This window comes from Meles meles, chromosome 14, assembly GCF_922984935.1.
Source record: "Meles meles chromosome 14, mMelMel3.1 paternal haplotype, whole genome shotgun sequence".
Taxonomy (NCBI): domain Eukaryota; kingdom Metazoa; phylum Chordata; class Mammalia; order Carnivora; family Mustelidae; genus Meles; species Meles meles.
This window is the reverse complement of record NC_060079.1, coordinates 74,768,950-74,790,468: the sequence shown is the minus strand read 5'-3', so window position 1 is coordinate 74,790,468 and position 21,519 is coordinate 74,768,950. Positions and strand designations below refer to the sequence as shown.

General features: G+C 39.2%; 1 protein-coding gene across 1 annotated transcript in view; it reads right to left on the bottom strand.

The window, feature by feature from the left end:
• Nucleotides 1-7,908: 7,908 nt before the first annotated feature.
• TM9SF2 (transmembrane 9 superfamily member 2) overlaps nt 7,909-21,519 on the bottom strand; it is a 59,781-nt gene continuing 46,170 nt past the window's right edge. The window contains exons 13-17 of the mRNA XM_045978107.1: nt 17,746-17,905; nt 15,469-15,620; nt 14,304-14,415; nt 10,327-10,498; nt 7,909-8,599 (exon numbers count right to left, since the gene is read on the bottom strand). Coding sequence (XP_045834063.1) covers nt 8,532-8,599; nt 10,327-10,498; nt 14,304-14,415; nt 15,469-15,620; nt 17,746-17,905 — 664 coding nt within the window. The 3' untranslated portion in view covers nt 7,909-8,531. The remainder of the gene's footprint in view (nt 8,600-10,326; nt 10,499-14,303; nt 14,416-15,468; nt 15,621-17,745; nt 17,906-21,519) is intronic.

Sequence of the window (21,519 nt, the reverse complement as noted above, 5' to 3'; positions counted from 1 at the left end):
ATTATTATTCAGCCAAGAAAGAATGAAATCTTGCCATTTGCAAAAACACACATGGATCTAGAGGGTCCAACGCTAAAGGAGATAAGTCAAAGACAAATACCATACGGTTTTACTGAGATGTGGAATTTAAGAAATGAACGAAGAAAAAAGATAAACCAAAAACTAGACTCTTTTTTTAAAGATTTTATTTTAAGTAATCTCTATATCCAACATGGGCTCAAACTCACAACCCTGAGATTCGGAGTCACACGTCCTTCCAACTGAGCCATCCAGGTGCCCCCCAAAACCAGACTCTTAACTCTAGAGAACAAACTGGTGGTTACTGGGGGTGGGGGGGGGGTGGGGGGGTGGGGGAGGGGATGGGAGAAACAGGTGAAGGGGATTAAGAGTGCACTTACCATGATGAGCACTGAGTAATGTACGGAATCATTCAATCACGATGTCATGCACCTGAAACTAAGATAACATGGTACAGTAACTATACTGGAATTAAAACTTTAAAAAATTTCTTTAAAGAGTAATATCTTACTCTTTATAATGTGTGTACAGAACACTTTCACATTATAGGAAATCTGGCAAAATCAGGATAAATATTACAAATGCCACACCATTGCTCATGGGACAAGACATTGGGAAAATCAGAGGTGGTTGTCACTTAATATAAAATGACCTGCTTTTTAGCCCTTTGCCACTTGATGACAGAATTTCACATATATTTAAAATTTAAATATTTATTCATACTTAACTACCGCAACCTAAATATTTATATTTAAATATCGAATCTCTAGGTTGCGGTAGTCGGGAAGGATAAAAGTAGATTTTATAGATTTTTCACAGTTTTGGAAATAGGCTTCATCTTCCGATGGAAGAGAACAACTCACAGGTGCTGGGGGAGGCTTTCACCAACACTGCCTTTGGGTTAGTACGGGGAGGAGTGCGCCACCCTCCGGGGACTGTTCTGGGAGCCAGGGTGTGGTAAGACGTGTGGGGGCGGGGGGAATTGCTGGAAGCCGGAGGTCGAGTTGGGAAGTGGAGCCCATGTCCTGAAGTTAGCCACGGTCACAGCATGGGGCATGGGCGGGGTTGGGAAGGTGCCCCCCTCAGTGGAGAATGTCAGAGAGAGGAGAAGGACCTGCACTCCACACCTGTTCGTGCTGACTTCTGGATTTTGTTTTCGAGAAAACAAAGTTCATTCCAGTGTTATTCATATGGTTAAAAATGCAATCATTCTGACGGAGATTAAAAAAAAAAAAAAAAATCACACCTGAGGTAGAAATGAATCACTTCTATGATGGGGCACCTGGGTGGCTCAGTGAGTTAAGCCTCTGCCTTCGGCTCAGGTCCTGATCTCAGGGTCCTGGGATCGAGCCCCACATCCGGCTCTCAGCTCAGCGGGGAGCCTGCTTCCCCCTCTGTCTCTGCCCGCCTCTCTGCCTACTTGTGATCTCACTGGCCTCCTGAGGCAAACGGGGAGGCGCAAACATTAAGACAGTCATGTGCTGGCATCAGGTTGTTTTAAGTTTTTTTCAAAGATTGGTAAAAAGGGACCACATTTCTGGGTAGCGATGCACGGAATTAGATGGCGCACCTGTTAGCCGGCGTCTGGCAATGCTTTTGTTGGTTTTGGCCATCATGTGCTGACGGTGGGTAGCTGAGTTATGCAACAATGGAAGTTTTTCTCTTCAAATTTGTTTCACCAAACAGTTCTTAAGAGGAAGCTTAGATCACTTTACATGTTTACTATCAGGGAGGTGCCATTTAATAACAGCGATGCTTTGTGCTACGTGCTGAACCAACTGTACAACAAAACACAATCTTCACAGCTGCTTTCTTAAAATCCTCACAACCAACTTTGAAACCAAATACTATTAAAATTGTCATGTAAGTAAGGATCCAAATAAGAGGTTTCAACTTGGTGAATTAAAAATGAAATCTTGATTTCTGAAAAGCAGGTACACAAGAAAGCATTAACAGTGATTGTCTTGGGGGCCTGGGTGGCTCAGTGGGTTAAAGCCTCTGCCTTTGGCTCAGGTCATGAACCCAGGGTCCTGGGATTGAGCCCTGCATCAGGCTCTCTGCTCCGTGGGGAGCCTGCTTCCCCCCCTTCTCTGCCTGCCTCTCTACTTGTGATCTCTGTCCATCAAATAAATAAATAAAATCTTAAACAAAACCAAAAAAAACCGTGATTGTCTTCTGGGTGGAGAATTCAGTGATTAGAGGATGAAGACAGATTTTGTCTATATGCATTAGTACAGTTTGAATTGTGTACCATGTACATGGATGGCTTATTTCTAAGGAAAAATGGAATTAAAATAGTGAAGATTAAAATAAATATTCAGAATCTATAAAGAGCTTTTTCTTAAACCTCCAAGGGAAAGGGAAACAAGTTCTACTAAGAAAAGCCCTCTCTCCTCCACCCTCTGCACCTCAATAGCTTTGTGCAATTCCCTTGAGGAGCGTAGTAAGCATGTGTGGGAGTTAAAAATGCATTTAATCACTTCCCCCCAAAGTTTGACAGAAGTGTGGCAAGGAGGGCCATCTGTTTTGTTTGAAAGAGAAATGACCCAGCATTCTGATTTCAATTAGCCTCTTTGTAGCTTTATGTTTGAGCTGGTTCCATGGGTAAGAGTTCAAACTTAAGGGTAGAGAAGAGCCGGCCGCGTTCTGCCAGTGCTGATTTGTTTTAACAACTGTCAGTGATCATGGAACAAGTGTACAAGACAATGTTGCTGCATACACATTAGAATGCATAATTTTATGGAATCAAAACAGCACATTCTAGAATCTGAGAGCTAAACAAAATGTGAAATGGTGTCTTTATGTCGTTGTATCAACTTAAAAATTTAAAATCAGTATCACTTACTTAAATTCTTAGTTTCACTCTAATAAATACACACCTACTATGTGCCAAGTACTACTGCGCACTGGGCATGAACCAAAGAGGATATAAGCAGTGGTGCCTGCCCTTCAGAAAGAAGTTTGTGATCTATTTGGGAGGATAAGCCTGCAAAGTTAAACAATCTGCGTAATATTTATGACAATAATAGGAGAGCTGTCAAACATCACTATGTAGCTTAGCACATTACTAGCGTTCAGGGGTTGGGAAGGATTACTTGGGCCAAAACCTTTATACTGGAGGGGTCTGGTTGTAGCAGTAGAGCAGGATTCTAAAGCCTGTGTCCCTTAATCACTTTCACTCAAATCTCTCACACGCATTTGCACACACACATGCACACGCGCACGTGCGCACACACACACAAGCAGGTTTACAGAAGTGGGTGCAGAGCTTCTAGAATGGCTAAAGGTAACCCAGAGATGCGTCATTGTGTTGGTGAAGGTCCAAACACCCTGGTGGCATTAGGAAAGTCAGCCCGGGTCTCGGTCCTAGTCCTCACGGCCTCCCAGGCTGTGTTTGTCAAAGACACCCGATTCCTGGGCCCCCACCCTGCACAGGGAGGGTGCCCAATCCTCTGATACGAGTCATGCAGCAGGTCTCGAGGAAGTCATCTGAATGGGGGAAGAGGGGTCAGTGTTGATGGCAGCTAGTTTGAGTTCCAGTCATGACTGATCCACCGTGTCCCCGCAGGGAAAGCAAATGCCACCGTGCTCCGGTGCGCCCAGTTCTTACCATCTGGTTTCCTGATGTCCCAAAGGGAGATTCTCGCACCTCAGTTCTCAGCTTCCTGTTTCTTATCACGACCCCTTCTCCTCAGGGGGCTGGCGAAGTTCTTCAAAGTCACATAACCCAGAGCAGAGGAGTAAGAGTCTGGACGGTGTCCTCTGACTCCTAGTGGTGGCGGCCACCAAAGACCGCGTGGCAGGGCTGTGGTTTGGCGGCAGTGTTATGGGACGGCTTCTTCTGTGTCCACAGCTCCTTCCACGCCAGCGAAGCCAAAGCAGGACACACGCAGCGACTCTCCTGTGATCAACCCTCGCCTTACCACCGTAAGTGGGCTACTGTACCGGAAACAGTCCCAGTCGACACGCGGCAACACACCTTGTCTGGCTGCAGCCTTAGCCAGAAAACAGAACAGGGTTCACTCTGACTCACTGGCCTATTAGTTTCTTTGATAATAATGTGAACAAAAACATTTAGCTTATATTGAGGAAGAAAAGCAGATTTCAATTCTACATAGACATCGTTGATCATAAAGTACCAGTAAAAACCAGCTTTTAAAAGTAAACACTAATCCTTCATTCTATCATTTTTGACTTAAATTGGTCAGATTTTTAATCTTTTCAGAGAAATTAATGACCTATGACCTATTGTAGTCCTATTTATATAGCACAGTCGAGAGCATTTATGTGGCCTAGACTTTTTGCTAAAAATATCCAAAGGAAATAATAAATAGGACTTTCAGGAGCCAGTGCTTTCTTCTTTATAAAAATCAAATAGTTCATTATTAATAAAAATGTCAACTATATCGGGCGCCAAAGAATAAAAGAGAACAAAAGATAATCAAATGCGAGAACGAAGACAGAAAGCTCAAATGGGCAGCACAAAGAAATCCAGTAGAATTTCAAAAGCTAGAGAAACGTGCAGAAATAAGATTTTGTGTTTAGACTTCAAATTACAGTAAAGGAGAGAGCAAATCAGTAGAAGGAAACAGGTTTGACTCTGTCAAAGTAAAAATTTCTGAGGAAGTATTATGTCCTACATATGGATTTCATTGCAGACAGGATGTTATGGCCACTGTCCAAGCTGTAAGAGAAAAATACAGATATGGAAAAATATTTTAATGACGTAAATTTACATATTCATGAAATACTAGAATGTCCTGCTATCAATAGGCAAAAAGTGAGGACTGCATTCTGTTAAGCGGTCGCTTATCCTGTTCATTAAAAACCAAAAGCCGGCCTTTATAAAGCTTTCTAAAGTTAATTGTTAAAAAAAATCCTTAAGGCCTGTAATGCTTTGTAATTCTAAACGTTTTGTGAGTCCTGGCGTTACATAATCTTAGCTAGTACATGTGAAAGTATGAGGGACTCCTAGCACAGATTTAAGATACTGATTAAATTTCAAGTCAAACATGAAATAGAACAAAGGCACCAGATGCCCATTTATGACCAGCCTCTTCCTGGCTGTGCACGAGCTTTGCACCTTGTATGGGGCGGTGAAGACTTCTAGAAAGGTCTAGCCACGGCTACTTCCCCCAAGTGCTTCATTACCAAAATGGCAGCCTTTCAAGGCTCTCCTTTAAAGCACTGATCATGTGCCATAAAACCCAGGCTGCAAATGTTAAATAATTAATTGTAAGACGACTTTGACTACTGGCACTGCTTAAGATGATCAGATCAGCCAAGAGTTGGGACCTGGAAAAAAAGGCGTAACTAGGCAAGTTCTGAAGTGACCAGAAAAGGAAAAACGACTCAGAAATCTTGTGACTGCCCTCTGTGCTCATGGCATAGTGGCAACCGAGGCGTGCAAGCTGGAACCACGGCTGTGGCCTCCTCAGAAGTCGGTCAAAGCCACAGAGAAGAGGCCGCGTCCTCCACGCCCCTTCTCACCCACTGGTCTTGCCTCTTCCTCTTTGCTGTCTCCTTTCTCATCTTTACTCCCTCCTAAATCTTTTCCCTTGATATTTTTATTTTTCCAATTGCCTCACCATTTTTTAAGTGTAAATGTGAAGTATTTACATTGTGAAGTATAAAGAAAAATGCAAGTTTTATTTAAAAAAAAAATTCTAGGGGCGCTTAGGGTGGCTCAGTTGATTGAGCAAATGCCTTCAGTTCAGGTCATGATCCCAGAGTTCCGGGATCAAGTCCCGCATCGGGCTCCCTGCTCGTCGGGGAGTCTGCTTCTCCCACTGACCTCTCTCCTCTGATGGTCTTTCAAATAAATAAAATCTTAAAAAAAAATTCTATCAAAACAGGAAGCTGATTGCTTTAGTCACTAAGCTAATTGTTTACAGAAGGAAAAATAAAATTTAAACTTACCTCTAATCAACAAAACTAGCCCACTTCTGAATCCAGCTTTTTATAAAACCTTTTGTTCAGTCAAGCAGCTTACCTCACTCAACTGTACTTTAACAGTATTATATATAAAAAATTAAATATACTTCAACAGATGTAGAAAATACATCTGAAAGGAACTTCTGTCTTAATTTCTGTGTGAGAAATTAAAAATAACTACAGCTCCTTCACACTTCAAAACCAACAGGTTAGCTTTTTTTTTTAAAAAGGGTATCAACACAGTTACTGAGTAAGAAAGAGCCCAGCAAACTCACTATTCTATTTGTTCTCTCCTAAGCAGCAAGCACGGAGCCCCTAAAATACAAGATGAACATTCCTATAGGTATAAGCAGACTAATGTGTCTGAAATCATCCCAAACTTCTCTTCACATATAAATGGATTTCAATTAGTCAGATGAATGTGAAATAATTATCTTTTCTTTAAGAGATCTTTTTTATTTAACTAGAGGGTATTATGCTAAGTGGAATAAGTCAGAGAAAGACAATTATCACAGGATCTCACTGGTATGTGGAATTTGAGAATCAAGGCAGAGGATCACAGGGGAAGAGGAGAAAAATGAAACAAGAAGACACCAGAGAGGGAGACAAACCACAGGAGACTCTTAATCTCAGGAAACAAACTGAAGGTTGCTGGACTGGAGCAGGATGGGAGGGAGGGGGTGGCTGGGTGATGGGACACTGGGGAGGGTATGTGCTATGGGGAGTGCTGTGAAGTGTGTAAGACTGATGAATCACGGGGGCGCCTGGGTGGCTCAGTGGGTTAAAGCCTCTGCCTTCAGCTCAGGTCATGGTCCCAGGGTCCTGGGATCGAGCCCCGCATTGGGCTCTCTGCTCAGCCGGGGAGCCTGCTTCCCTTCCTCTCTCTCTGCCTGCTTCTCTGCCTACTTGTGATCTCTGTCTGTCAAATGAATAAGTAAAAAATCTTAAAAAAAAAAAAAAATAAAGACTGATGAATCACAGACCTGTATCCCTGAAACAGATAATACATGTTAATAAAAATTAATTTAAAAATTGAGGCAATTCCCCATGACTAATTTGTAAATAAACTATGGTTTCAAATTAAAAAAAAAAAAAAAAAAGATTTCACTTATTAGAGAGAGAGAAAGCACGAGTGGGAGAGAGGGGCAGAGGGAGAAGTGGGCTCCCGGCTGTGCAGGGAGCCTGACATGGGGCTTGATCCCAGGGCTCAGGATCATGACCTGAGCCAAATGCAGCTGCTTAACCAACTGAGCCACTCAGGCGCCCCAGAAAGCTATTTCTTAACTTTTAAGAAATAAAACTGTGAAATCCAAGCAAAGACAATGTAATCATAAAGAGGGAGATTTGCTAGTCATTGTTAATGTATAAACAAATACTGACTTAAAAAAATTAAAAATGGGGTGCTTGGATGATTCAGTCCATTGGGTGTCTGACTCTTGATTTCAGCTCAGGTCATGATCTCAGGGTTGTAAGACTGAGCCTTGTGCCAGGACCCCCACTGGTCCTGAAGCCTGCTTAAAATTCTCTCTCTCCCTCTCCTTTGGCCTCTCTCCCACTCCCTGCTCATGTTCTCTCTTTAAAAAAATAAAATGAAATAAATAAAATGATTGAGATTTTTATTAAAAAATAAATTAAAAATACTGTTTTGAAAAACAAGTAAAAAATATAAAATCCTTAATGAAATGTAGTGAGGCCCATATTAACTGCTAGACTTACATCATTTATTTGGCTAGATATGCACAACTAAAATTTCTATTACTGCCTAAGAGTGAAAAATCTGATTTGTCACAAAGTCCAAGAGACTGGAATTTCCTTTAGATCAACCAAGAAAGTGTTACATGAACAAAAATCAGTAAAATCTGATAAAACAGTCTAAACCATTCTAAAATGACATTGGTAAATAGATTACTGTTTATAGGCTCTCCTTGAATATAGAATAGGTAATGATGCAATGAAGACGTTTTTACAATATTTATTAAGATAACAAATTTATAAATTGAAAGACTCAGAGGCACATAGTTTAAAAGGCCAATACCATGGGAATAATGAAGTCAACACAGAAAAGAAATATGAACAGTTACAACCAATACAAGATTTTTTTAAAAGCCACATCCCCCCAATAAACACATCATATGAATCATCCTTCAAAATTACCATGATAAAAAGTTATTTCCTTCAAAGAAAAATAATTCTTTCCACCTACCGAGCCTAGAAAATCCTATTTACAATGAACTGTCCTGCATTTCATCAGTGCTGTTTCATACGGCCTCCTCTATTCTGCCATTAGAAGTACTGAAAATTTTATAGCTATTGTATTTACAAATGCACATAATATTTAAATTTGCTCCTCATTGAGAACAACTGAATATATACTTAATCAAATCACGATACAAATGTTTTAGTGTTGAAAACACATTTTGTGGAGACAGGTGTATGAGAAGAAGTGTATTTAGAATTATGTTGTTGCTGAAGGATTACTAGGCCAATAAGTCTGATAAAACTCAAGGTAGTCACAAAAACAGGTCTTTGTTGATGAAGAATTTAATTTATTTCTGTTTTAACTGGACACACTGGCTTCTTCAGTCAACCTTCACCACACTGTATATTTTGGTAACAAACCAAAAGCATGCAAAGAAGCCAATTGTTCCTATAAGAGAAAAAAAACAAAAATCAACACTTTTCCAGAGGAAATTTCATAATTTACACAAAAACACAGACTTAAAATGATTGGTTCCTTAGAAAAAGCCACAAAACTATAAACTATTACTTACCAGGCATAGATCCATAAGCTTTTTTGAAAAACATACAAGTACTTCATATCAAATTTTTTACAGAATAGGACTCTTTATACTTTAAGATTACCTAAGCTTTCTATGATACATTCTTTTCCTTATTATATGCAAGAAACCTGAAATTAAAAGATGAATGGGATACCAATTTTCTTATTTAAGAATATTTCATCACAAAATGGAAAACTGCTATTAAAATTAATTCAAGGTATGATATGAATAGTTCAAAGGGAATTTCAGATTCACAGAATCATTCAATGGGAATATTTTCTAAGCATAGTTATTGGGAATTATCAGTCTCCAAAGAACTACAATAAAACTAAACTCAGAAAGTTTTTACAAAGTGTTAAAAGTGATAAATTAGGATAATAACAAAGGTGCATCCCGCCGTACAGGAGAGGTGGCGTGGCCTCGGAGGACAGAGCAGCTCTGTCAGCCCACTTCTTATTAAAAGAGAGATAATTTGGGGGTGCCTGGGTAGCTCAGTCAGTTAAGCGTCTCCCTTGGCTCAGATCATGATCTCAGGGTCCTGGGATTGAGCGCTGCATCAGCGTTCCCCGCTCAGTGGAGAGCCTGCTTCTCCCTCTCCTTCTGCCCCTCCCCCTGCTTGTGCTCTCTCTCAAATAAATAAAATATAATAAAACAGATAATTTGATCTGCCCTAGATAGAGTAAATGAGATGATTCATGAAAAAAAAAATACATGTTTTGGTTTTCAAGTATCTTCCTCAGTCTAGATTCCAAAAAATCTGAATTCTAAGACAGATGACAAAAATGACACCCAGTTAAGTAAATGTCTAATGGTAACGTGGCTGGCCGGCCAGCAGGATCAGAATGCAAACTCACTTTCTCTGACTTCAAGTATAGTGCTATTTTAAACCTCACCATGCTTAGATCTGCTAAACATATATTCAGAGACTCTGTTTTGCAAAAGAGTATTTACTTAATTGCGAACTGCCTACCGTGTTTTCAAAAGTCGGAATTTTTTTCCCAGAATTACCCCCTGAGAATAATAAGTCTAAGTGCTGAAGAACACAGAAGGGGATGTACATATCCTTGTGTAAGCTTTATATTTAAAGTTCCAATGTGTTCACCGTTATTTTAAATGTAATACAAAGAAAAAGTTTAAGAGGAGATTTTCTAAGTCAAGAGCCTATATATGGGACATTAGTAAGGGATGTTAAAAAATTATTGTACTCATTCTTTTATCTCATGTCCCTACAATGTGCCCGTCACTATGTCTGTTGTAGAGGACATAAAAATACACCTTTTGGATATTCAAAAGATCATTATTAAGGTTTGAGAAGAGGCTGGGGCTAATTTTAGAAAAGCAATGGTGAAAACATAAATGTATTTAAACAACCTTATGCTTAGCAAGAACTTCTTCCCTCAGGTTCGGTCCCTTCAGCTTCGGTGTTACTGACAGACACCTCACAGCGGGGCCGACCAAGCAACACTTAGCTGCACGGAGGGCTAAATACAGGAGTGCTGAGTAGCAGAAGCCTTCATGGATTTTATAAAAGGAAATATTTATAAATAAAATGCCTACCGACTTATTAACTAATACTAATCACCTTAATTCTTACCTGTAAAAAGAAAGAAGATCAAAACCATTATCATGGTATAGCCAAAATACAGAATTGTACTTGCTGTTCCTGTGATCTGCAACTTTGAGAAGAAGTAGTGCACTGCGTATATTAAGAAATACACCGCAGTAAAGCCACTGGTAAGGAACGAACGCCACTGCCAGTGATAATCCTCCGTGGAGAAGAAAAAAAGAATAAGAATTAGTTTCCAATTAATAGACAGTATGTAGCTGAGCAGAGTTATAAAGCAAACACAGCTAAAGGAAACAGCCCCCAAATCTAATTTTTGCTAACATTTCCAATCTTTTCCCCCTACTGAATTTTGCCCATTTCCCTCCTCACTGAAGATGCTAAGAACCATCCCCTACTTTTGGAGGGGCTGCTGGCTAAACACATGTTGAAAAATCTTTTTTTTTTTTTTTTTTTAAGATTTTATTTATTGGACACAGAGAGAGAGAGGCAAGCAAGCACAAGTAAGGGGAGGCAGGCAGTGGGAAAGGGAGAAGTAAACTCCCCGCCAAACAGAGAGCCTAATGAGGGGCTCAATCCCAGCACTCTGGGATAATGACCGGAGCTGAAGACAGAAGCTTTTTTTTTTTTTTTAAAGATTTATTTATTTGACAGAGAGAGACAAAGTGAGAGAGGGAACAAAAGCAGGGGAGTGGGAGAGGGAGATGCAGGCTTCCCACCGAGTGGGATGCAGGGCTCAATTCCAGGACCCTGGGATCACGACTTGAGCCAAAGGCAGATGCTTAACCTACTGAGCCGCCGAGGGGCCCCTGAGAAATCTTAAATATACTTAAAAGTACTTAAATGTACTCTTCCCAAAGAAAAGCAATGTGTAATAGCTTATTTACATAGCTCAAAATTAATATTACTTATCTTACAATCTGGTCAGCTCTATATTAGGAAGAAGATTATCCTATCAAGGCCTGGTTGAAATCTACCTTTAGTCACTACTAACAAAATTTAAACAAGGTCGATTTTTAAAACAGCTCTTCTTACTTTGACATAAAGTAGCTGTTAGCTTAGCAGGAGATCTTAAAAAAAAACAAAAACTTCACTCTTTCCTTACCCCTTGGAATGTGTGAAAAATAAATATACTTAAAAAGTATACCAGCACAAATGAGAAAATCTTAAGGAATCCACACACAGAAACTACTATAGCAAATAAATTCAGCAAAGTTATAGGGTCCAAGACTGAAATGAGAATCAGCTGTGTTTTTATATACTAACAATGGGCACTATGAAAAGGAAACTTAGAAAATAATTTCATGGGGTGCCTGGGTGCCTCAGTCGGTTAGGCAACTGCCTTCGGCTCGGGTTGTGATCTCAGGGTCCTGGGATCAAGCCCCGCATTGGGTTCCCTGCTCAGTGGGAAGCCTGCTTCTCCCTTTCCCTCTGCCTGCCTCTCTGCCTACTTGTGATCTTTTTCTCTCTCTGTGTCAAGTAAATAAATAAAATCTTTAAAAATAATAATAGTAACAATAATAATTTCATTTACAACAGCATCCAAAAAGATAAAACACCTAGGAAGAAATTCAACCAAGGACGTGACAGACTTAGGTACTGAAAACTACAAAACATAGGTTAAAAAAATAAACAAACAAAGACAACTGAAATCAATGGAAAGACACCCCACGTTCATGGACTGGCAGAGTCAATACTGTTAAGACGGCAATACCTCTCTAAAAATCTCAGAGGCAATGCCATTCTTATCGGAATTCCAATGACCTTTTTTGCAAAAAAGGAAAAGCTGATCCCAAATTCATATGAAATTTCAAAGGGTCCTAAATAGTCAAAATAATCTTCACAAAGGAACAAAGTTGGACGACTTACCCTTTCCAATTCCAGAATTTACTACAAAGCTATGGTAATCAAACCAGTGTGGTACTAGCATAAGGACAGCAATATATACCACTGGAATATACCACTGGAATAGAATTGTGAATCCAGATACAAATCCACACATCTATGGGCAATGGGTTTTCCACAGGGTTACAAGACCATTCAATGAAGAAAGAACAGTCTCTTTAACAAATGGTACTGGAGGGGCGCCTGGGTGGCTCAATCATTAAGCATCTGCCTTCGGGTCATGATCCTTTCTTTGGTCCTGGGATTGAGCCCCACATTGGGCTCCCTGCTCAGCAGGAAGCCTGCTTCTCCCTCTCCCATTCCCCCTGCTCTCGCTATCTCTCTCTCTGTCAAATAAATAAAATCTTCAAAAAAACAAATGGTATTGGAAAAACTGCATATACACAAAGGGATGAGGGATTCCTAATTACCATAATTAAAAAAAATTAACTCAAAGTGGATCGATGACCCAAATATATAAGCTAAAACTAGACAATCATGAAAAAACAAAGAGGTAAATTTTCACTGCCTTGGATTTAGCAATTAGTTCTTAGATATGACAATAAAGAAAAAAAAAGATAAATCAGACTTTATCAAAATTAAAAACTTTTGTGTTAAGGCCATTATCCAGTAAAAAGACAACCTAAAGAATGAGAGAGAAATATTTGCAAAAATATTCTCTCATTTATCTGATAAAGGTCTAGTATTTAGTATTCAGAATATATACCGAACTCTTTTTGTTCAACAAAAAGATAAACTACCCAGTTTATAAATGGGCAAAAGATCTGAACAGACATTTCTCTGAACAAGATACACAGATGGTCAACAAGCACAAAAAAAGATGCTCAACATCATTAGTCACTGGGAAATGAAAATCACAATCATAGTAAGATACCATTTCACACCTACTAGGACGGCTAGAGCTTTTTAAAAAAAAAAGGGGGGGGGACAGCAACTGTAGGATGGGATGCGGAGAATTAGAACCCTTGTGCATTGCTGGTAGGAATGCAAAACAGTACAGCCACTGTGAAAAAACAGTTTGGTGGTTCTGCAAAAAGTTAAACAAAGAATAAAGAATTATCATATGACTCAGCGATTCCACTCCTCTGTACATACCCAAAAGAACTGAAAACTGGTACTCAAAACAAATATTTGGAAATGAATGTTCACAGTAGCACTATTCACAATAGCCAAAGGTGGAAACAAACGGAATTTACATCAACAGGTGAATGAAGATAAGGAAACTGGGATATATCTATATAATGGGGTATTATTCAGCTATAAAAAGGAACAAAGTACTGTATCTTGAAAAGATTCTCCTAAAGTGAAAGAAGCCAGACATGAAAGGCCACATATTGTAGGATTCCATTCATATGAAATGCCCAGAATAGATTAATCTGTAGACAGAAAGCAGATTGGTGACTGCCAGGTCTTACAGGGGGAGGAGGGTGGGAAATAACTGCTTAATAGGCATGAGGTTTTATTTAAGGGTGATGAAAATATTTCGGAACTAGAAAGAGGTGGTAGTTACACAACACTGTAAATGAATGTAGTAACTAGCACCCTGAATTGTTCACTTTTTAAAATGGTTAATTTTAAGTTAAGTGAACTTTAACCTTAACTTTAAGAGAAAAGCATCTCAAGTTTAACAAAGTTAGATTTAATCTCCTGTATAGAAAACAGCGATGAAAGAATGATTTAATACAACTCAGACCTTTTAAAAATTAATTCTACATAAGAATGCCATCACATTGCCATGGATATAATTCATTATAATGTAATTGCTGAATGTTTTAGTGAATTTTCTCAAAAAGAGTTTACTAAATTTCCAGTCTAGAAATATCTATGCTTCATAAAGAGTATTAATTTTTAATCTAGACATTTAAAAACTCAAAAATGAAAATTCAGCATAATGTGGTATTTTTAGAAAATTAACATTTGTAAACTGTAGCTCTAAATAAATATACTGAACTGAGATACTGATTCAGGAGTACAGGTTAATTTCTACCTTAATAAACACATATTTACAGAAATTGTTTCAATTAATAGTTTAAAGTCGCTTTATGCCAAAATTACAAATACTGTCTACAAATTAATGTAAAGTGGACATTGCTGATACATACCTCCGCACACAGGTGGAAATAGCAAAGCAGTATAGTTGCTTCTGAACATGTAATCACCAAAATGATAAACACCAGAAACAGGAAGCCAAACATGTAATACATCTGGTGTGACCTGTAACAAACACATCAAGATTAAACTATAAACATTTTCTCTTTGATACAATAAATGACACAATCTCATGTTCTTTGAACTGCGAAATGTTTGCCTTTTGTCCCAACTAGTCAAAGACAACAGGTTCCCATAGGTGTAGACAGCGATGGAGTAGGGGTGGGGCAGGGAGAGGAAAGGAAACGGCAATGTCATTAGATTCTGCCTTCTCACTCAAGTAGAACCTGAAACTCTTACTCAAATATGCTTTGTCTAATTGTCTACCAGTGAGTCAGAGAAATCAATAAAAAATTACTGGACAGGCAGAGCCAAAGTAAAAAAGGGTTCCACTTGGTACATACTGTTTCTTATTGTGTGTGACAGAAACAGCTGAATTGTGAAAATGCTGTAACAATGGGGAAGGAAAGATGTTCTAATCACTAAAAAGCTCAAATTCAGTTCTGACTATGCTACTGCAAACCCTGGCACCTGCGGTTACGTGGCAATGCGATCAAATGACAATGCGATACCGCAGCGCACGCCCCCTGCTAGCAGACTGGCTCCAAATGAGCACTACGAGTTTCTCCATGAAAATAAGAAATCACAGAATGAAGGAAGCTGGGGTGAGTGAGAACTCTGAAGGTCATCTACCTCCACCCTTCTCCCAAGGCTTGCTCGAATCCCCTTCGGCTCGGGCTCAGATATCCTCCCTCGGAAGCAGTACCAATTACTACCGAAGAACACAGGCTTGGAGAGACAGGTCAATTTTCTGTTACATGGTAGCTCTGTGACACCAACAGGTCACTTCACATCCAAAGCTTCACCTCTCTCTAAAATGGGGATACCACCTACCTCATAAGAGATCCGAGAATTCATAAGCACTCAATTAATAATAGGTGTTACCACTATTATTCCTTTTCTCACATGGAAAGGTAACCTGTTGGCTCGTAAGATTTTTGATTACTGGAGAACAGTTCACATTTATAAGATACAAAGAGTCATCCAGAGAAACAAAAGGAGAAAGCTAATACTACATATAATGGTAACGGGAATAAGAAGACTTCCCCCTTCGCTTACCAGATACTGTTCAGGATGAAGAACAGCTGTATGAAGATGCAGCCGAAGGGCAGAATCCCTCCCATGATGATGCCCGGCAGCGGCTTGGTGTAGAAGGACTGCTCCGGAATCTGACGTGGGATCTGATTGGTTCGAACTGGGTGTTCAATGGCCTGCAATAAAATGAAGAAAGCATTCACAGTTATGTGTCTGTTTTAAAAATTCTTCTCTACGTCAGTATTTGCCTGCTTTTTTTCTCAGCTTCCAATCTGACACTATCGCCAATACAAGTCTACTTAGATCATCAAACTGAAATGTGTATTGAGAAGCAGTGACCCAAACACCGTCAGTACGATATTCAGTCTGTCTGCTGAAGCAACCCACCACTGTTCCAGCAGCTATCCACGAATAGCTTTAGATGAAACAAGTATGTAGATGGAGATTATAGAGTAAAAATAATAGTTAAAACAAAGGTAGAGTTAGGTTTTCCTTTTTAATTATAGACTTGGAAGGAATCAGCTGGTTCTGAAACTACTGTCCAGGTGTACCCATTCAGCAAGGTCATCTTTATCAAAATAGCTGAATCCTACTAAGACTTCAGAATACAAAGGCAAAAATTAATGGCTACATGAAGCTTTATGACCATAAGCTATTGAAAATACTCTCTCTTTCATAACACATGACATGATAGTATAAAAATAAGTGAAACCTAAAGTACCTAAAACATAGCTGGGGGGAAAAAAAGGGTACACATGTAGAAATTAATTTTCTTGCAAAAACACACTTCCATAGTTTTTGTGACGATACAGGAAAAACTTAAAACTTGGTATTCTCGGGCGCCTGGGTGGCTCAGTGGGTTAAAGCCTCTGCCTTCGGCTCAGGTCATGATCCCAGGGTCCTGGGATGGAGCCCCACATCGGGCTCTCTGCTCAGCAGGGGGCCTGCTTCCCTTTCTCTCTCTCTCCTGCCTCTCTGCCTACTTGTGATCTCTGTCAAATAAATAAATAAAATCTTTAAAAAAAAAAAAGTCATAAAAAACCCCAAAAAACAACAACAAAACAAAACTTGGTATTCTCACTGAGATCACACTTCTGTGTACCAAATTATCTTCTAGATATACATGTGTACAGGTAGAGAATCAGCATGTCCTCCTTCAGTGTTTGTATTTTTAACAGGCATATTTTCAGAATTTCAAGTACTTATTTATCTATGTAATCAAAAAAATTTTAAATCATGCTAGGCCACTATTTATGCTATAGAGACTTAAAGTAATAAATTAAATAAAATGCCAAAGAATTGAAAAATCTTAGAGAAGGCAGGCATGGTAGGTGCAGTGGAGACAATGAAGCCCTGACAGTTTCTTCCAGGCTATTCTGGGTCCCCTTCACAAAGTGCATGAGAGTAACACATTATGATTCTTTTAACCTTGTGGACCAGATGTTTTCAGAGAAGAGCAAGGAGAGTGAAGTGAGGACAGTGACGAATAAATTCTCATTTTCCTGTTAGCCTGAGGGCAGGAGAGGGCAGTAGAGGTGGAGAAAGACTGGGGGGAAGGGTGGGATGGAGCTCTGATGAGAATCTTCCTTAAAATCAAGTACTAGCAGGAAAACCATATAAAATTTATTGCAAAGCTACATGTTTAAAAAATGGCTACCGTCTCTTTCCAGTCACTTTCCCACAGCTTTCCTCCTAACCCATACTCTTGGTTTACTTCATTTTAAGTAATACAGAAACACCTAATGCTAAAGAAAAAATGCCATACTTTTTAGGTTAGAAAAAAAGTAATACAATTATTTTTAATGTTAAAAAGTCAAAGTTTTCATCAGTTTTAATTAGCATTTCATTTCCTATTGATCTAGTTTCCACTTACTTACAAAAATTTGAAATCTAAGTTTATATCTGTGACTTCTCCACCATAGTCCCAAAATACTATTTTAAGAATGACTGCAATCAGGGGAGGGGGGTTGGAAGAGGGTGGTTGGGTTATGGACGTTGGGGAAGGTATGTGCAATGGTGATTGCTGTGAAGTGTGTAAACCTGGCGATTCACAGACCTGTACCCCTGGGGTTAATAATACATTATATGTTAATAAAAAAAATAAAAACACAATTTAAAAAAAAAAGAATGACTGCAATCCAACTAAGAGGTTGTCTATTTTCTATAAAATCCAGATCACCCAGGATAAATACATATCTTTTAGATGCCTTTTTTTAAAGACACTTTTCTATCTTTTAAGGTGGGATATGCTAATTTCCATAGCTGAAATTTGTTTGAATAAATTAACACCTATAAACTTACATTCTTCTTAAAACCGAAGTATGCACCGATAAACGTTAGAGGCACAGATATGCAGAACCAAAGAGCCAAAATGGCAACCAGCGTTCCAAAAGGAATAGCTGCTGAAGATCCTTCTCCCCAGAGAATCAGATTCATTATAAAGAAGTCAGCAAACACAATCCTGAAAGACACAATAGGCTTTTGGGTAAAACCTGAGTCAGAAGCAAATGATACAGTCCCAATCATATGTAATTAGTATTATAATTTCTGTGTTATACACAAAGAAAATGAAATTGCTGAGTAATGGGGTATATGAATTTAAACCTTCACCAGAAATTGCCAAATTGCTTTCCAGATTTTTCTGCCTGACTTAACCTCCCACTGGCAGTTTATGAAAGTTACCTCTTTACATGTTTCATCGTGCTTTGGATTGTCAATTTATTGTTTTCATTTGCATTTCCTGTTGACAACTGCCACTCCTGCTAATTGGCTTTACAGGTGTTATTTCTGTGACTTGCCGGTTACATCTACTGCTCATTTTTCATTTGGGTTGTACATCTTTTCCAAAGTTATAGATATGAGTTATTATATATTCAAGCTACTAGTAATTCCTTGTTAAATATCTTGTTCTCCCAGTGTATAGCTTTTCTATGAACCCAAACCGGTGAACACGTGTACTCAATTTCCCTTCAGTCTTTCTTCTGTGAGTAACTTTTAAAAAACATGTCTGTAACATATCATAATTGTTACTACACTCGCCACACAGAGTTTTAATGTGATCAGTCATCAACTTTTCCCTTTATCTTTGTGTACTTTAAGATAGTCCTTCCTAACCTAGGATCATGATGATACCCTCTATATTTTCTTTTATTTTTTTAATTTAATTTAATTTTATTTTTTTTAAAGATTTTACTTATTTATTTTACAGAGAGAACTCACAAGAGAGGCAGGCAGAGAGAGAGGAAGGGAAGCAGGCTCCCCGCTGAGCAGAGAGCCCGATGCGGGACTCGATCCCAGGATCCTGAGATCATGACCTGAGCTGAAGGCAGCGGCTTAACCCACTGAGCCACCCGGGCGCCCTATATTTTCTTTTAATCATAATTTAGATTGTACCTGAACTGATCCTGTGTGTGACTGGTAAGAGAGTTTCTCCCTTCATAGAGACAATTTTACCAGCATCATCTAATACTTCCTCTGGTTTGTGATGCCACATCCGGCATGCTTCCATGAATACCTGGTCTATTTCTGTTTCCTGCGCCAGCAGCCACAGCATGTTGCCAAACCCCTCGTACACTTGGTCTTCTCATCAAGTAACAGTGAATTTGTATCTCATACTAGTTAATTAGTTTCGTACGCCTGTCATCTGGATGGTCATTTTTGACAAGTTATTTCAGATACTGTGAAGGTTTTCTATGACTAATAGTCCTGTGAGTAAAGTCCTCTTCCCAAACAACTACAACTACCCATAAAACTTTTAATTTGCTATTGGTAGTGTTCAGGATCTTGGAATATTAGCTGACATCTAGCCATACTGCCAAACCAGAGAATTTATTAATTCTGTTTTTTGGCTGAAATTTGTTAATGTTCTCTGTATATAAAATACATCACAAATAAACTGAGATTTTTATTACTACAAGGAAGCATTTCTTTCTCCATTAACTTCTTTCCAAATATGAAAACAATGTTTACTAACTTCAAATGCCATTTTGTTGTATCTACTGTACTAATTATATGCAGGTGTTTACATAAAATTGCATGAATTAATTTCATGTCACTAAGTGATACTTTTTTTTTTTTTTTTAAAGATTTATTTATTTGACAGATAGACAAGTAGGCAGAGAGCCCGATGTGGGGCTCGATCCCAGGACCCTGGGATCATGACCTGAGCTGAAGGCAGAGGCTTTAACCCGCTGAGCCACCCAGGCGCCCCTAAGTGGTACTTTTTAAAATTAAGTATTTACTTTCGAGAGAGAGAGAGAGCAAGGGAGAGGGAGAGCAGGAGCGGCAGGGGAGTGGCAGAGGGAGAATGATGTAGGACTTGATCCCAGAACACTGAGACCATGACCTGAGCCGACTGAGCCACCCAGGCACCCCATTAAATGGTACTTCTTTTCCTAGGCAAACACCAATTCTCCCTGCCCCCGTGGGTTCTTGGTGCACTCCTGTGTGCTTTTCCTCTCTTACTACCTCACTATCCCTCTGATGAACACCTACTTCTAAGGGTGGGATGAAGAAGATAAATCAAGGAAGGGCTGATGAGAGATATAAATGAACTGGCTTAGGATAACTTCTATAAAGCCAAAAAAGATGGGTGTTTCAAGGAGAAAGTATCCCAATATTAGATAATGTAGAGACAAAGAGTGAAGAGAGAGAAAATGATTTCTAGATTTAAAAATGGGAATGTTGTTGGTAACCCTTGAGAAAAGTTTTCACTAAGGTGATGGGGAAGACAGACAGATGACATGGCTTTATGAGAAAAGAGGAATGCAGTATATTTTTTCAAGGCAGTTTGGTGGGAACATAAAAGAAATAAGATAGTAGAGGGAAAGATGCTTATGAGAAAAAGCTCTTTTTAGGATTTGGGAGGCCTTAGTATATTTGTAGGAAAGGAGATGAAACACACAAACAAAACACAGGGAAGGGGAGAAATAGAAGATACCAGAGATTAAGAGGAATGTCTGAAAGGCAAGATTCTGAAGGAAATCACAGCTGACTTGTCCTACGAAGAAGAGACACTTCTTTAGTTGACAAAGGATACAGTTTGAGAAAACTATTTAAAAATCTGAATACAACATGAATGGCTGAGAAGCGCCATTCTTCACTGGAGGTAATTACCGAGAGAATCTTTATCCCAAACATGTAAAGCAATACACCTGTTGTCACTCTTTCATTTCTGGCCTGCAAACAGCAGTCCAGGTCTCTAAATTTAACCTTTGGCTTACTTTTTTGCTGCTGATTGCTCAGAGGCTGGTTCCTGCCCACCAGAAATCGGAAGTTGGGAAGAAGGTAGGTTCTATTTTTAGGACCAGACATCAATCAGATACTTGATATCAAAAGCTATCCTCCAGGGGCACCTGGGTGGCTCAGTGGGTTAAGCCGCTGCCTTCGGCTCAGGTCATGATCTCGGGGTCCTGGGATCGAGTCCCGCATGGGGCTCTCTGCTCGGCGGGGAGCCTGCTTCCCTCTCTCTCTCTCTCTGCCTGCCTCTCTGCCTACTTGTGATCTGTCAGATAAATAAATAAAATCTTTAAAAAAAAAAAAAAAAGCTATCCTCCAAAGGGTCACAGTTATTGCTTGTTTTTTTTGTGATTTTTGGTTTTTTAAATGCTTCCTACATATTACTCTACTTAATGGAATATATTCTAAATAAAGTGGTAACACCTTCCAACAATTTTTTATCTTTGAATTATAGTTGACATGCTGTATTAATTTCAGGTGTACAACAGTGATTTGACAATGTCTGTCCATTGCTCAGTGCTCACCATGATAAGTGAAGTCACCATCTGTTATATAATGTTAGCACAACATTACTATATTCCTTATGCTGTACTTCTCACCTCTGTTGCTTATTTATTTTACAACTGGATGTTTGTACCTCTTAATCCTCTTCACCTATTTTGCCCATCCTCCTTCCCTCTCCGTTCCAGCAACCACCAATTTGTCCTCTGTATCTATGAGTCTATTTCTGTTTTGCTTGTTTATTTTCAGGTTCCACATATAAGTGAAATCTTATGGTATCTGACTTTCTCTGTCTGACTTATTTCACTTAGCATACTACCCTCTAGACCCATCCAT